This window comes from Tachypleus tridentatus, chromosome 13 (assembly GCF_004210375.1).
Source record: "Tachypleus tridentatus isolate NWPU-2018 chromosome 13, ASM421037v1, whole genome shotgun sequence".
NCBI lineage: Eukaryota > Metazoa > Arthropoda > Merostomata > Xiphosura > Limulidae > Tachypleus > Tachypleus tridentatus.
Genome location: NC_134837.1, coordinates 78,442,763 through 78,460,457, shown reverse-complemented (window position 1 = coordinate 78,460,457; position 17,695 = coordinate 78,442,763). Strand labels below are relative to the sequence as shown.

General features: G+C 33.7%; 1 protein-coding gene across 2 annotated transcripts in view; it reads right to left on the bottom strand.

Moving 5' to 3' along the window:
- LOC143241046 (acetyl-CoA carboxylase-like) overlaps window positions 1-17,695 on the bottom strand; it is a 135,023-nt gene that overhangs the window by 44,933 nt on the left and 72,395 nt on the right. For both annotated transcript variants that reach the window (XM_076484510.1, XM_076484511.1), the window contains 3 exons: window positions 17,365-17,554; window positions 10,906-11,030; window positions 8,030-8,143 (listed from right to left, as the gene is read on the bottom strand). In XM_076484510.1, coding sequence (XP_076340625.1) covers window positions 8,030-8,143; window positions 10,906-11,030; window positions 17,365-17,554 — 429 coding nt within the window. The remainder of the gene's footprint in view (window positions 1-8,029; window positions 8,144-10,905; window positions 11,031-17,364; window positions 17,555-17,695) is intronic.

Sequence of the window (17,695 nt, the reverse complement as noted above, 5' to 3'; positions counted from 1 at the left end):
ATGAAAAGGAGCCTGTTATATAACACTTACATTAATTAGTTATGTAAAGAAGTAATATAAACACTGCTGGCCAAAATCTTAAGGCCAATGAACATAAAGAGAAAATATGCAATTTGCATTGTTAGACTCAACCACTTATTTGAGTAGAGCTTCGAAAGATGAAAATAACAAAAGGGAAAATAAAAATAAAAAACCTTTTTAACATTTAATAGGGAAAATGTGAACACTATGAAATTAACTGAAATACTAGCTGGTCAAAAGTGTAAGACCATACTGAAATGAAGCATTAATCGGTAAACACGTAATGAAATTTAATCATTTGTGTTCAAAAATTAGCATTGTCAACATCTCCCACTGACATCTGTGTTACATTGGGTAAAAACACGGCAAAGGCTGAAAAGTGGACAGAGTTTGAACGTGGCAGAATTATCGAGCTGCAAAAGCAAGGACTCTCTCAACATGCTATCGCTGGTGAGATTGGGTGTAGTAAAACTGCTGTTGCAAATTTTTAAAAGAACCCTGAGGGATACAGAATGAGAATTTCAAGTGGTCAGCCCAAGAAAATGTTGCCAGCGTTGAGCAGAAAATTCGATTTGTTCAGCAAAAAGACATCAGCTGATCGTTGAACCAGACTAAGATCTTTATGGAGACAGAATGCAGCTCAAAAACAATAAGACAGTATCTATGAGAAGGGCTTTAAAAACTGTAAACATCTTCAAATGCCACCCCTCCTTCCACACCACGAACCACAGATCATTAAACTTTGCTGAGAAGCACCAAACCAAACATGGAACGTAGAAAAGTAGATGAAGGTTTTGTTCTCTGGTGAGAAAAAATTTAATCTGCATAGTCCAGATGGCTTCCAATGTTACTGGCATGATACGGATATCCCATTGGAGACATTGACTACACGACACAGTGGAGGAGGTTCCATCATGATCTGGGGTGCTTTCTCCTTCCATGGAACAATGGAGCTTCAGATTATACAGGGGTGTCAAACAGCAGCTGGCTACATTGGCATGTTGGTGAGAGCATCCTTATTGACTTAAGACCCTTGCTTGTGTGGAAATGACTGGATCTTTCAGCAGAACAATGCTGCAATCCACAATGCCTGCAGGACAAAGGACTTTTTGATGGCAAATAACGTGATTCTTTTGGACCATTCAGCATGTTTGTCTGAACTGAGCCCCACTGGAAATATCTGGGGGTGGATGGCAAGGAAGGTCTATAGAAATGGACGTCAATTCCAAACAGTGCACGATCTTTGTGAAGCCATCTTAACCACTTGGAATAACATTCCAGCCAGCCTCCTGCAAATGCTTATATCGACCACGCCAAAGCGAATGTTTGTAGTTATTCACAATAATAGCTGTGCAACTCACTATTGAGACCATTTGTTGGGCATTTCCTACCCTGTTTAGGACTTATTTTTGGTATGATCTTAAACTTTTGACCAGCTAGTATTTAGACTAATTTCATAATATTCACAGTTTCCCTATTAAATGCTAAAAAAAGTTTATTTTTATTTTCCCTTTCCCTATTTTCATCTTTTGAAGCTCTACTCAAATAAGTGGTTGAGTTTAACAATGCAAATGCATATTTTTTCTTTATGTTCATTGGCCTTAAGAGTTTGGCCAGCAGTGTATATGTTACAAGTATTTTACTTATAGCACTGCAACAACTCACACTTTAAAATATACACTATAAACAAACTCAGTATGAATTGTTTATAATGAATCCAGTGTAATATACAAGCTTATTACTGATTACCTACTTTAACCCTTTCTTTATTGGTTGGGTGGAATCCACCCAGCTCGTAATCATGAATGTATCCATGAAAATAATTATATTATGAATTTTGATAATAATATAAGCACATGTTTATATAATTTTACAGGTTTTTAAATTAAGTATTAAGATATTTTTAATTAAAGATTTTCTTGTAATTTTTTCTTTCAGAATGTTGACTGTCCAATATGCAGAGTAGTTTTCATTTTAAGATTAAAGATACTTTTAAACATCAGAAAAATTTCAAATTTCACATGTGAAATCTTTATAATATCAGATAATTATCAAATATTTTTAAGAAAAACTTTATATTTTATTTGTTATTTTCACTATTGAATCAGAATCTCTGTACTTCTTTGGTAGATCTGACTGCTCTTGCAACCACTTTTAAAATTAAGAAATAAAAATAAATTATGCTTTTTTCTGTTTTAGAATGATTACAAATTATAACTCAACAACACAAATATTTAGTCTAAATAGCTTAAATACATTAACAATATACATTTATATAAATTTATTATATTTACCTTTCAGCACCATTAATGGATAACATCACAGAAGTTACAATGATATGGCACATGTGCACTCATATTACTGTATCCAAGAATATAAAACTAACCTATACAAAGTAATCTTTTTGGCTGTGTTTTAAAGGATTAGTATTTTGTAAAATAGTGTCATATTTCATTTGTAACACATTATTGCTATTTACAGATGAGTTTTTAAACTTATTCATCTTAAAACGTAGAACAGTAAATAAAGAAGTAAATCAAACAATTATCTCTTCTGGTTACAAGGTAAATATTAAGCAATTTTTTAAGGTTTTGTATGTGTATTTGAATAACAAAAACTAATAAATTACTGTATAAATACCATAGAATTCCATTATAATTTATCAAGTTTAGTAACTAAGCTGTATTTGGATCTTAAAAATATTTAAACAAGATAAACACTCAACTCAACAGCACAAAGGTTTCTTTAGAAAGAAAAAAGATGCTACCATTATACTTGAAAGTTATCTACAATCCTACACTGAACAGAAGGAGGGACTGGTGTGAGAAAATGATAGAAAAACCCCAAAAGCATCTGAAGGATACCCCTAAGAATAAGAAAGTCAGATCTGAAGATCAGATAAGGAGAACCACTTCAGAAACAGGTATACTCTTTATCCCCACTGTAAAATGTGAAGAAAAAAGGGCAGTAAAGAAGAAGAGCACATTTAAATTATAGAGAACAATGTATGAATTGTGTTCTGAATGATATAAATAAATCCCACAAATAAAAAAGTGGGTAAAACATTGGATATGCCTTCAGGTGTAAAGTGGCTAGAGCATGGTGGATCGTACCAGGTAAGCCAACTACACCCAAATCATGCTTGCTTGAAACCCATATCCATGTGAGGTAAGAATGAGGTTTATACCATCTTCACCTCAAACCCAAGAGACTGAGGGATCATTGAAAATAATTCCATCTCTCAGGTATGTCACAAGTATTAGCACTGAGCTATCGATTCGGTAAACCGATATCTGGTACCAAAAAATGTCTACCACATGCAAACAACTCCCTTTCAAGTGGGAACTGAACAGAACCATACAACAGGCAATAACATCTCTGAATTAAAATAGAACTAGGGAGATAAAACCATAACAATCCCATGTACAACTTCTGTGACCCACAACACAGATGAGGGAAATTGAAGGAGCAAGACAGACAGCTTGAAACACATGTGAGGACACATGTTGATTAGTTTTACTCCAAATCCAAAACACAGCTGAAGGGTACCAACATCTGCAGAGGGGTAGGATGAAGGATCCAAATCAAAGAGGTAAACTGCATTTTTTGATGTATCACTCCTTTGTAATTGCATATTGTAAAGAGGAAGATGTAATGTTGTCCACACCCATGAAACACCACTGTCTTATTTTACACTGATTGGTTATAGCCATTTGGTGTGGAACTCACTCAGGAGGGTGCTTCTATGGTTGACCATCCTAGTAATTTGGGTACCAACATCTGTGCAGGGGTAGGATGAGGGATCCCACTTAGAGGGGTGAACTGTACTTTTTGAAGTTTTACTCATTTGCAACTGTATATCACAAAGAGAAGGACATACCATCATTTACACCCACAGAACACCACTGTCTTACTCTGCAATGAATGGTCATAGACATCTTTCCATAGAAATCATTTAGGAGGATGCCTCCATAGTCGACCATCTCAGTAGCTTGGAAGTGGAAAGTGATAAGGACTAAATGAACTAAAATTTACCAATCAGAGATACACCAAAGTTTGAAGAATGGATACAAGTGAAAAATAAAAACCCAATGAAGAAAAAACCATGATATGATGTAGATAATGGGAGATGAAGGTAGTGGGTGTGGTTCACATGGCTGATTATAGAATTTCTTCTAATAGATGAAGAAGATGAAAAGCAACAGAAAATATGGAGTATCTAATCTGATGAGAAGACATCAGGAACAATTTCTAGGAGGAAGAAGGTAAATAAGAATAAGTCAATAAGATCAAACTCAGATGAAATTATTAATGGATGAAGATGAAAGATAATGAAGTGAGGAAAACTGTCAGTGGATAAAGAATCAAGAACCAGTACTAGGAAAAAAAGCTGTACAGGTAATATAGTAAAAAAGAACTTTGACTGGACACAGAAGCCTACCAAGATCTGATCAAGGGTAAAGATGAGAAATGGGAGAAAGGGAAATAGGTGAAAAGATGGAGCAACTCTCCTAAGCTGCCAAGGTTTTTGGGAGAAAGGAATGATATGGATAAAGGAAAAGGTAGCTAGGGTGAGTGTTAATAACAAAAACATTTGACTTTCAATGTCCATAGGCTAAAAAGAGAAGAAAATAAAATTTAAGAGAAATATGAAACATGGAACACAAAAAACTGGTTCTAATGGAGGTAAAGTAAGGGAATGGAGTACCACAATAACATACCAATCTGGAAGGTTTGGTTGCCTGGGAGGGCAACACACCTGAAAAGAACATGTGAGCATGATAAGGACAAGTGAAATACAAATTTTACAGTATCAGGAAAAACAAAAGGTACAGAATAAAGTCACTCAATGACCTGTGATTGAGAGAAAAGATAAGCACGTGCTATAACCACAGAAACCACAGCTAAGCTGGCCAATAAGGAGCAATCAAAAGGATGACAGAGATAATATAATGAAGTAGTTTGACAGGAGAATAAACATTAAGATATTTGTGAGAGCAATTTCTGCTGAAGGTATTGACTGCCAGAGCTGGAGGATGAGGGTACAGCAACCAAAAAAGAAGTAAGTTGTCATTGAGGTCGTAGAAAATGTAGCCACATGGGGAGAACCCTAACAGCTGCAAATATCTGTGAAGCAAAGGGGTCTAAGAACCACTTTGTTGGATATATCTGGTTGGGGCAGGAAAGACAATCTGGAACAAGACTGAAAGCAGCTGGCATTTGATGTGCAAAGAGATGCCCTCTTTGGGATTGATATGTGCCATTACTGTAGAATTATTGGTATGAACCATCACCATATAATGTTGGGCAAGAAGAATGAAGTGATGCAATGCCAGATGTACAGATATAAAGAAGTTTGAGAACATTGATATGCAAAGTGCTTTCATCCACAGACTAATGACTCAATGCTTCCTAGTATTTGACCCATGCATTCCAGCTTTGCAGGGACACATATGTAAAAAAATGTAGATTTGGACACTGGAGGAAGTGCCAAAACTACTGATTTTGTGCCTTGTTCAACCGACAAAGCAGACTGTCTTGCAGGGTAAGAGGAAGAGTAATAGGTGTAGAAGGAGGATCTTGTGCTAGGTTCCACTGATTGTGAAGAGCTCACCAAAGAAATCTCATATAGGTATGACTGAGGGGGGATCAGTGATGCCATTGAAGACCACATCTACCAAAACAATATAGCCTCATGAGCAGTAAGTGATGGAACTGATAGGGTGTGTTGAACTAACAATTCCACAGAATGAAGTTTAGAGGAGAAGGCTGGGGCTGACAGATACGAGTTTCAAAAAGGACCATCAAATGGATGAGCTATTGAGTGGGTCTGAGGAAGAATTCCTGATTAACCAGCCTACTCAAACAACCACTGAAAAAAGCAGCTGAATATGGTTAACCAATTCTGAATTGGAAGGAGTTAGAATAAACCAGATGTACATGTAATAGTGAAAACTCAATCCAAGAACATGAAGATGTCAAGCAGGACTATGTGACAGAACATAAAAAGACCAGAAGCAAGCCCAAATGGTACGACTTGAAATTGATAAATCACCCTGAGAAGGACAAACCATTGCTAAGGATGAGACCGAGTTGATATAGGTATATGGAGGCATTTACCTGCTCTGATTTATTATGGAATCTTTTCCTACCCTATGGTGAGTCTTTTCTCCAGGTTTTATGGATGATTAAAATGGATATTGCAAGGCAAATCTATGATTGGTTTCAAGTTTTTGGTTTTCTTGGGAATGATAAAAAGTTGGGAATAAAACCCACTGAAGGATGGAGAACAGATGCTGACTGGTCATGTAATCCTGAGGAGAAAGTAAGGAAATGGGGAAAGGAGATGAAGAAAGGGGATAACAAATCCTTCTGATAAAGCCTGAAGTGCCTATTGATCCCTGATGGAATGAAGAAAATTGGTCAATCAAGTTCCTACCAGATCAGAACCCACTGGGTAGTCACCAGTACTGTTAGAAAGGTGAGGAGTGCCATTGGAAAAAAAAATGATGAGAAGAGGCATCCTGTGAAAAAAGGAGAGGTAATGGTTGGGATGGAGAAGGACAGGAAATGGTAACAGGTGTCATATGGGGCTCTGACAGAGACTTATATATAATAATATTGGTAAGGGTAGATTGTTGTTGGACCAACATCACCCATGTTTCTAGCATTTCCAGGATTGTGTCAGAAATATTCTGTTGTGGAAATGGGTCATAGGCAAATCCTTAAGACAAGTTGATAAGAAAACAGCTTCAGCCAAAATCACATCACGATCCAGAAGGTCCCAACAACAGAAAAACCACATATACAGAGTCAGAGCTAATGACAAAAAACAAGCTAATGCTAAGGAAAAGGAGAGCCTCTGCACCTTCTAAGTGTCACAAGAGTAAAATACAGGCAAGATTACTGGTCATGTGTTAGACTGACAAGAGATTTGAGAACTCTCCCCCAAACAGGCAATAGAGAACCTAACAACTGTTGGTCTGAAAAGATACAGTCAGTACAATGGTATGATAGTGCAAACTGACCTTAAGTTTACTGGGAGGAGGCATGCTAATCCTATCACTTAATTATAAGGAAAAGTGATCAGCACGAGTTCGAATACCAGGGTGGGAGGAAAAACTATAAAGGGGATGAGAAAATTAATCATGGATTAAGAAGGGACTTGGCTCATATGAAATTGGAGAAAGGGAAAAAGGGCCCATAATTAGAAATAAAATAAAATACAACTTCGTTAGGTCTAACTGATTTCTCAGGTGGGGGATGAAAAAGATAGCAAAATCAGGAGGATGAAATAGACAAAGTTGTCATCAGTCTCAACAGGCTCTGCCTATTTGAGAGGAACTTAGAAAGGTCTAGGAACAAAGACTGGTTCATGTAAAATTCAATCTCCTGGTAGATAAACTGATAAATCCACTGTTGGGTTATCCACACCTGAAGCCTGAAAAAGAACATTAGTTGCTGGTATGAGCTCCAAACAGTAACATGATCTTCAGAATTCACAGTGAATAAAAGTCCATCAAATTTGAACAGGATAAAATAATAATGTATCTGGAAATAACTGATAAAATATTAAAGTGAAGAAACTGTCTAAATCAAAACTAAATAAAATGCAGAAAGCCACTTCATGAGGAAATTTAAGCTAAACTAATAACAAGCATGCTTGTATATAAGAGCTGCCAAACAAGAAATGATGGTTCAGTAGAGGAGTATAGAGAGGATCACATGCATCACATATGTCATGCTCCTATTCAGGAAAAGTAATGCATGAGAGACATCTTGATATCTTTCAATTCCAATAAGGGGAGCAGAAGGCTTGTGACATGCATATAAAAACATTTGCATCTAGAGGGTAGCAATAAACAAGAATAGCTAATTCTGTGAAAGAGGGCAAGTACTGTATCAAAAACATTTTTTAAGACTGTGTTAAAATATTTGTAATAATAAATGCAAATGTTTGGACTAAATATCTACTTATGATGTATCATAATAGAACAGTTTGTTTTACCTGTCTGGCTCGCAAGGCAACCCGAACATTTTCATCCTTGTTTAAGTGAGTGAGTTCTTGTAATATGTGAGACAGCTCATCTGTTATACCAGGTTCATGAGTACAAAGGTGATCCTGTAGTTGAAAAAACAATATTACTATCCCAGGAAATATTAATACAACATGTATACTTACTTAGATTTTAAGTTTATTTTGAGAACAATGCATTTCTGATTACCAAACAAGATATGGTAGTCTATCGTATAAAAAACCTAGTTTCAGATTCTTCAACTGTGATGCCTGTGTCATGATAGAGTTTGGGTATGACTTGTGGCACAAACTTTATTCATAATGATTAGAGTATGATTATGTAACTTTAAAATTAAATGATCTTTTCTAAATATGTTTATTAAAAACCAAACAAAACTAGCTTTCATCAAATATGTGAGATAATTACAGATTCTTTCATGGCATTTAAAGCATGATATTGAAGTTGAACCACACAGCTTGTAAAATATGATATTCAAGTGCAATTCATGTAAGGCATGACATCCAATCACATAAAATGCAAATTTAAATTCATATGATTCACTGATGACAAGACTCACTTGACATGTTACATATAACAGTTAATTATATGGTATACAGAATATGATATTCTCTGAAACAAAATTCATAATCCATTTACTTTACATGGCATGTAAGTATAAAGTATAATAAGCAATCATATAGCGAGTATATTACAAAATTATAAAAATTAGTGTATGAAACCTAAAAACCAAAATAAAAGCATGATAAGAGACAATATGTCAATATAAGAAGAAAATATAATGTTAAGTGTGTGCATATATGTATATATCATATACACAAAATATATAATACCTTGAGTACCTTATATTAAAACAATTTTGAAGCATCATCACACTTGGATAAGCCCTATTATATGACTGTTCATCCTAACAATAACTCAACAGTGTTGTATTCACTGCAAATGGCTCAGTTGTACAGTTTCATGTCCAACTCACTTGGATAAGCCCTATTATATGACTGTTCATCTTAACAATAACTCAACAGTGTTGTATTCACTGCAAATGGCTCAGTTGTACAGTTTCATGTCCAAAGAATAATACTCCTCATTACTTTTCTACTATATTGCATGTAATTGCCCAAGTCACATAGAGAGCTTTTGACACTGACTTTTACATTTATGATTCTTGCCTGTTACAAAATGTCTCAGCTTGCTTACTATGGCTGGGGTATGGCTTTTTACAGGTCTCTTTATGGATGGTCTTGGTACCCAAAGTTAATTTGTAACTTTTTGTTTTCCAATGGCACTCAAGTACAAGAGATATTCATTCTTAGAAATTTTAAATTTCTGATCTGAAAACATCCTTATGATCTGAATCTATTAATACTTTGTGTCAGAAAGGGCTGTTGCATACCCTTTCTATCACACTGGCTACAAAATGCCAAGTAATGTCAAATGAAACTTTGATACTTGATATTCAACAAAACTTTGCATTTACTGTAGTTTTCCACATAACATGCTAATTTGTTTATTCAAGTTCAATTTAACATAATGTACTCAATTTTGTATATATATATATAGATAAAGAAATACATACACAAAGGTAACAAGTTTATTATATATCTCCATTAAAAGACTATAGACAAATATTTCAGCACTATATAACTATAAAGAATGAATATAAGAAGCAAAACTAAATTTAAATGGAAAAATATCTGTGTCACCAGCAAAGACACAACACAGTGAAAAACAATTTGCAAAAGAAAAACAAAAGGTATATATATATATAATTATATATCACAGTTATCTATATTAGATAAAAGGCATACAGGTGATTAATCAGCATTGAATAGCTCTGATGAGATAATTATATAAAAACAACAACATTTATATTTCAGTTACTTGCTGATTAATCAGCACTGAATAGCTTGGATGGGATAATTATGTAAAAACTACAACATTTATATTACAGTTACCTGCTGATTAATCAGCACTGAATAGCTCAGATGGGATAATTATATAAAAACAACATTTATATTACAGTTACCTGCTGATTAATCAGCACTGAATAGTTCAGATGAGATAATTATATAAAAACAACAACATTTATATTACAGTTAGATGCTGATTAATCAGCACTGAATAGCTCGGATGGGATAATTATGTAAAAACTACAACATTTATATTACAGCCATATGCTTTAACAAATATATAAACATGCCAGCAAAACTGTAACAAAACAAACTTTTGTATAAATGGAATCATTTTAAAGTGATAATGTTTACAGTCACAGTCAAAACAATAGATGCAAAAGCTAGAAAGCAAGCTACATATTCAATAAGGGGTTAGGATCTGGGTGCTAGAACCCACAACAACTCAGATTACACTGCCATTCATTGTTTATAGCTCTTTGTGGATATGATATCATGATCAGGAATTGTTTTGGAGTAAAGATTTTCCCCAAGAGTGTTCATGGATTGAGATCTCTCTTCATCTACACCAGAGGTTTATTTAAGGAGAAAGAGTTATTTTGGGGTAGCTATCACAAAGTGGGTTCTATCACCCAGATCCTAACTTATTATCAAATGTGTAGCTTGTTTTGTAGTTTTGCAATTTGTTTTGTTTATTTATGATATATATATAGAATCTTTCTAATACTTTGGAGTGGTATGATAGCACACATTTTTATTAAAATGATACCGTTCATACTCCTGTATAAATAGTATAATTTTACATTGGTTTGTTACAATTTTGTTGGTTGCTCATGTATTTGCTGTTGTGTACATTTGTAATGAAAATGTTGTATTATATATATCACTACTATATACTACAGAAGTTGAAATTTAAGAAAAGTAAAGATGAAACTTACAATGAGCTTAATAATTAGTGCATTTTTCTTATCAACATGTAAGTGGGAGAAAATTTTATTAACAGCAGTTTCCATATTGTCCTTGTGTTTGTCTCGTAATACAGACACGCACTTGTCATAATGACCTAATGAAAACAAAAGTTGAGAAAATAATGCTATAGTTACAACTTTATTAAAGACAAAAGTTAAAAACAGATATAATTACAAATGCTGACCACCTTCAATGTTAGCCTTTTGTTTGTTTTGGATTTGATGAGTTACTTTATATGGAGTTTGTGTATTTTGTGGTTATGTTTTCTTTTATACATAAACCAAATTTCAATAATTTTCGAAATGCTGATCTTGACCTTTGACCTTTAACTTTAAAATTAATAGTGATCTTCTCCAACCTCAAAGCAAGTAATCAGTAAAATAAGACAATATCTGACATTTAGATCTTTTACATTATTTTACAAGATGTTGATGTTTACAGACAAATAAAAAATGTTATCATCACATCCCCTCAAAATAATCAGTGAGGGGATAAAAGTTAACATTTCCTTTCACTGAAAATGTGTTTCTGATAGATACTTACCTCCACTTACCCAAAACCATCTCAATCCTGGACTGCTCTGTAAGCATGACTAAATTATTTTGCTGTCCCAATTAGTTTTTCATAATATCAGAACGTTCTAATCATGTGATTATTCTTCACCAATCATACTGTGTCATTTATACTAGTGCAACTAGCTCCCTCAACTATTATAGAATAATCCTACTTTTGAGAATTGGCAGAAACCAGAATAAACCAGCATGTTAGTGGAGAAGTGGGTGAGAGAGGTAAGTACCTATTGGAAAAATAATTTTTTGTGTAAGAAAACATTAACTTCCAAAATTGTTTTTCTTTCTCACCCTAAGAAACCAGAATAAACCAGCATGTTAGTGGAGAAGTGGGTGAGAGAGGTAAGTACCTATTGGAAAAATAATTTTTTGTGTAAGAAAACATTAACTTCCAAAATTGTTTTTCTTTCTCATCCAAAGCCAGAATCTCAAATTGCAAAGGTGCGAGGGCTGGTGAAAATGCATCAGTATCTATTCAAGAGAAATGTGACTGCACTGAAAGAACAAGTGTGCAAGAATACAAAAGAAAGCCCATCTGTGGGGTATAGCACTGTTTTAGGAATACATACTCTCTTTGCCCAGGAACAAAAAAGCAGAGCTAAATCAGCAGGCACTAGTGCATAAAAAAAAAGAGAGAGAGAAAGAAAGAAAGAAAAAGAAGAGAGACATAAAGCAACTCATTTCATTGACAAATACAGAAAGACTAGTGTGGAAGCAACAATGAGCCCATATCAGCATAAGCCAAGAGTAGTGCCTTGGGCTACATCAGAGTATAGCATGTGTAGTCCATCCAGGCAAAACATCCAGTGGAAATGCCTTTTATAAGATACTGAAATCACCAAGTGCAATCCAAGTATAAAGCACCAAAAACAAAAGTTGACTTACCCCAGTCAAAGATGAAGATATATGTAGAATCATCACAGGAGAAAGATGCTATCAACCCAAGGAAGGCACAGCTACATCATGAAGATAATGTGCTACAAATGTATTGGGAGTTGTCCACATATAAGTTTGAATGATCTCTTCCAAAGGATGGTGGATTCAAGCAGTGAAAGATGTAGTTAAATGATGAATTTGATGGGAAAAAATATTATATAGACTACAACCTTCCACACACAAGTCAGAACGAATTAAAAATCACAACCAGTGAACATAACAGATAGTAGGTCATGGGAAACAGAGAAATTCCATGGCAGAAATAGACAGGAATGAGAACCATGAAAGAAGGCAGTACAAGTCACAACAAAAGGAACAAACTGAGAAATAGAAGGTAAAGAAATTAGAGAAATGCTAAACAACCTTCCTGGACAGCCAGTGTCTTGGGGAGGAAGGCCAAATCTGGATAGAGAATAACATACAAGAAATGGTAAAGGATATGGGAAGCATTAATGGTGTAAATACTGAAATAATGATAACATCATACAAAGAAGGAGGGGAAGTAGGTCTGAAAGGAAAGATGATAAAAGGAACAAATTCCAATGGGTTTAAAAGTAGAACTGGACAGGGCATGAAGGACTATACTTAGATCCCAATCCAGCAGAACAAAGGGATGTGGTGGATGGACCAGGTGAATGAATGGAAAATGAGAGAAATAATAGGAGAGATGGTTATACAGAAATGGGAAAAAGAAAAGGTGTTTGACAGAGAAAGCCTTATAACTAGCAACAGCTTATACAGACAAACCCTGACAAAAAAAACAACAGACAAAGAAGTCTGACAATGTGGAACAAAATAATGGGATGGATAAAAGCCATGGTAAATGGAACAAAGTCTGAAGGAAGAAAAATGCCTCTGGTACCTATACAAGGAGGAAGGTTGAATGATATGGGTAAAAAAAGATGTTACATGAGGAGCAAGTCCCTGAGCAGAATGAAGCAAGGGACAGGATAAAAGCCATGTTTGAAAGTGAAGTTTGGTGATGCTGGGATGAATACATTCAATCACGCTTGTTGGAAGAGTAACTGGGACAGAGGTAAGGGTAGGGGATGTTGCTTCAGTAAGGGCCAGAACAGAGTGAACTACATCTGCCTTGGTCAATACAGAACAATTTGCAGAACATAACAAAGAGTGGAATGTTTAAGGGAGATGATTCTTGAAAGAGTCTCACTGGAAGATAGGCACATAAATGATGAAGACCCCCTCAAATCTTGACTTAATGCATCCATGCCCAGAGTTGAGGGGTGTGGAACTGGAGACCAAAAGGAAGAAGTTTAGCAATCCAGTATGTGGCAAATATATTTATATGCTGTGTTTCAGTTGAGAACACACTTACCAAAACTCAATTAGCTTCCCAAATAAGTAAGATGGCATGGTTGATCAAAGGGACACAGGAAGAGGTGATTAACAGCCAATTGGCCATTAAAGGAGTCCAAAGACCCAATGACGGAAAATGATGGGAAAAAAAGGAGCATACTACTTCACAAAACACACAGAGCCAAAACAGGAATGAACGACTATGCCTCCAACTGAAGAAATGACCCTTGTGGATAAACCAAAGAAAACAATGTAACACTGTTGCAGTTGGGATATGAAAATAAGCATCCACCATGAGTCAACCAGGTGAAAAGAAGGATTCAGCAGAGAAGTGAGATGGCTCCACATATGAATTCAACTTGAATAGGTCTATGACAAGTGTTTTGGGGAAAACAATTAGATGGAAGTTAAACCATGGTTGAATGGGTGTCACCCATTTGACAGCGTATTTGTCCAGTAGATCTTAAACGAACTTAGCAAGAAACTGGAATACATAATGATCTTGAGAAGGAGATCTAGGAAGCAGGTGGGAGGAGGAACTGAAGACAGAAATATTCAGACAGAAGCTATAGAACCAAAAGAACTGTCATGAAAAGAATAAAAAAAACAAATAAACTGAACATACATAGATAAAGTACTCATTACTAATGAATGAGCAAAACCTAGTTAAAAATTAGTAGTCTACAAATTACATAAAAATAATAAATTTGCAAAACTATGAAATTCGACATAGAATATAAAACAATAAGCAACACCAAAAGTAGAAAATCACTACAGGAACATAGAAGATAAAAGAAAAATAACAAACTTGTAAACCCACTCAAAGAACTAATAAGATGAAGGACACAAAAGTAAATCATACCCTAAAAAACATGAGAATTAAAAGGCACCCAGTTAGCTTTAATTAGTAGTAAGAAAAAAGAACTTACAATCTAACTAACATAAACAGTAAAAGGAAGTACAAATAATGAATCAACTCACAAAAATTGCTGACATTAGAATTACTTAATCACGACGCGTACATAGACTGAAAATTAAACAAAAACAAAGTAATAATTGAACTCTAAATGCAAAATTAAGCCAAAGTAATTTAGATGTTAAAAGAACTATAAAAATTTAGCTTATCAAATATTGAGCAGAAAAGACACAAAAGACCTAAATTATGACATGAAGAAATTAAATTAACCCCACAAGCTTTCATAAATTATCTACACATGGATGTACCTACAGGGAATGAGAAATACATGCTGAAAAACCTATTATAGACCTCTTGGGAAGAAGAATACCTAACAAAGGAGATTACATGGAGGTATGGTAACAGGTGGAAGGAAACATTCACTCAGCAATGATACACTTCCTCACATAAAATTGTCATCCAAATCTAAGACATGAACTAAGGCATGTACTTTCTCAGTAAACATCATAAACCCTGAGATCTATAGACTTATGAAGACTATTGTTGATCTTCATCTAGCATATTAAATCTTGAACTTGTATAAACAAATTAGAATATGGAAAACAGAAATGTTTCTAAAACAAGAAAGAACAATGGAAATCAAACACAAGAAGTCAAAACTAGAAGTTGAAAGTGATATAAATTTGTGATAAAACACAATAAAAATTTTGTAGTCACATGGAGAACAAGTTAAAATGCATGTCTACACATTACAAGGCCAACTGAGGATTATTCTAGAGTAGTACAGGGAAATAGGTGCATTTGAAAAGATGGTGCAGTATGGTTGGTGGAGGGTAGTAACATGATTAACATGTGTTCTGGTGAGAAATTGACAAAAGATTGGTGCTTTTAGTGAAAAATTTTAGTAATATTTAGAGGGCAGTCAAGGATCAAGATAGTTTTGAGTGAGAGGAAGTAAGACCATTTTGGAAAAAGTATTTAAATAATTTTAAACATTTTACATACTTTAACAAACTGACCATTTCTTCTATAAAGTTCAATAGAAAGATAAAAAACTTGTTTAATTTTTCTTTACTATATATTATTTGCACTGATATAGTTATCAAATAATATGTATTTCAAGTGACTCTGCAAATGCATAAAATTAGAAACATTAATGCACAAGTGAACAAGTCAACCAAGTTTCTACTAAAAAATTGCATACAATCTTACAAATGTAATTTGCTATCATATATTTAAATATCACAGACATTTTTGTGACTACCATCATAAAACTAAATAAAATCAACATAAGAAACAAAAAGGTTTTCCATTATTTATTTTACTTACTTACAAGATATCTTACATATCAATATCTGGAAAGTAATAAATACTAATTCATTATTAAAAGGCATATTACAAATTTTATACCAAAAACACAAATACATGTTTTATTAATGATCATGTATATGTGTTTACTAAAGATTATCTATTTAATCTACTAAACTAATACACCAATTAGGTTGCATAAAAAAAAGTAAAAAGAGCTTTGATGGTTTGATGCTTCTATAAATGAGACATAAAAATAAAAAAATCTAGAACTTATTGTTTTTTTATTTTATTCTCTGACAGTAGATGCATACACACTTTCAAAATTTATTTTAAAACATTTAAAAGTTACTATATTTCACCTCAAGAAATACATTCAAAACACTTTTGAGTTTAAAACAGAAACATAATAACATAATTAAAATAAACAAATAAGATAATATTTCTTAACCAAACAAAATAATTTCTGCAACTTCATTAAGCAACAAGAGAAGAGTTTACAAAAAACATTATTCAACAAATACCTGTCCATCATACTTCTGTCTCACAATGAAATAATTTATAAAAACAATTAATTTTATTCACTGATACATTAGGACTGCCAACTAGCTTGTTTGATGTCTGATTGTATAATAAGCTGCCCAGCATTCACAGTTAATACTAAAACTAATCACAAACTGTGATATAAAGATGTTATGATTTGTTCCTTGTATGTTGTTTACAAGGTTTAAGTAATTGAAAACCAGGTATTTTTAAGAATGGTTAATGCTTAAAACTAGTTTCATTATCCTAAAGCAAAATTCTAAATAGAATAAGAATAAATATATGTTCTTAAAGACCAAGTTATAAGCACATACAGCTAAAAACTAAAACAAATGGACATATTACACCTTCAACTTACAACTTCAGTATTTAATTTTCAGAAAGCAAATCAAGAATCTTAAACTCACACACAAAAGAGTTATATATATTTTAATAAAACATTGTTTCTGTATCTTAACATTCATTGATCTTGGTGTTGTTTAATTTTTGTGTAAAACAGGCACTACAAATGACCTAAACACAAACGTAACCCACAGATGTTGTCACTTTTAATTCAAACTGAGACCTAAAAACTCATAAAATATTTTTATTAAATATAATTTGGCTAAAATTCAAACCAGAAATAATGGATGTGATTTTTGCAATTTGCTAGAAGAGGTTTAATTACTATAGATAAAAAGTTGCAAAATTTATCTTTGTAATTTGTATTCTTATTGAGATAAATAAAACTTTCAGTTGAACAAAATATCAAAGGGTTCTGTCCTTTTACACCAAGTGAAAGAAAAATGATTAATTTATTATGAACTATTAAGTTCTGATGCTGTATATAATTAACTCACCCAACTGAAACTCTGATTCTACAATAAGATACCGTCTAAATAAATCCTGCACAGCAGTTTTCATCCGTCCCCGAATGCCATTTCTGTATCTCTGAACAAGCTGGACTATACCTTGAGTAGTCAAGAAGAAAGCATCGCGATCTGACCTCTTTTCTAGAGTTGCTGCATATCCATCAATGACACTAGCTATCTACATCCCCAAAATGCTTGAAATCAATTAATCAAAACATTATGAAAACATGTAACATTGATATATTTAGCAAACCCTATTATTCTCAAATTTTCATTATTAAATTATATCAACCAGTTGTGACAAAATAAATTAAAACCA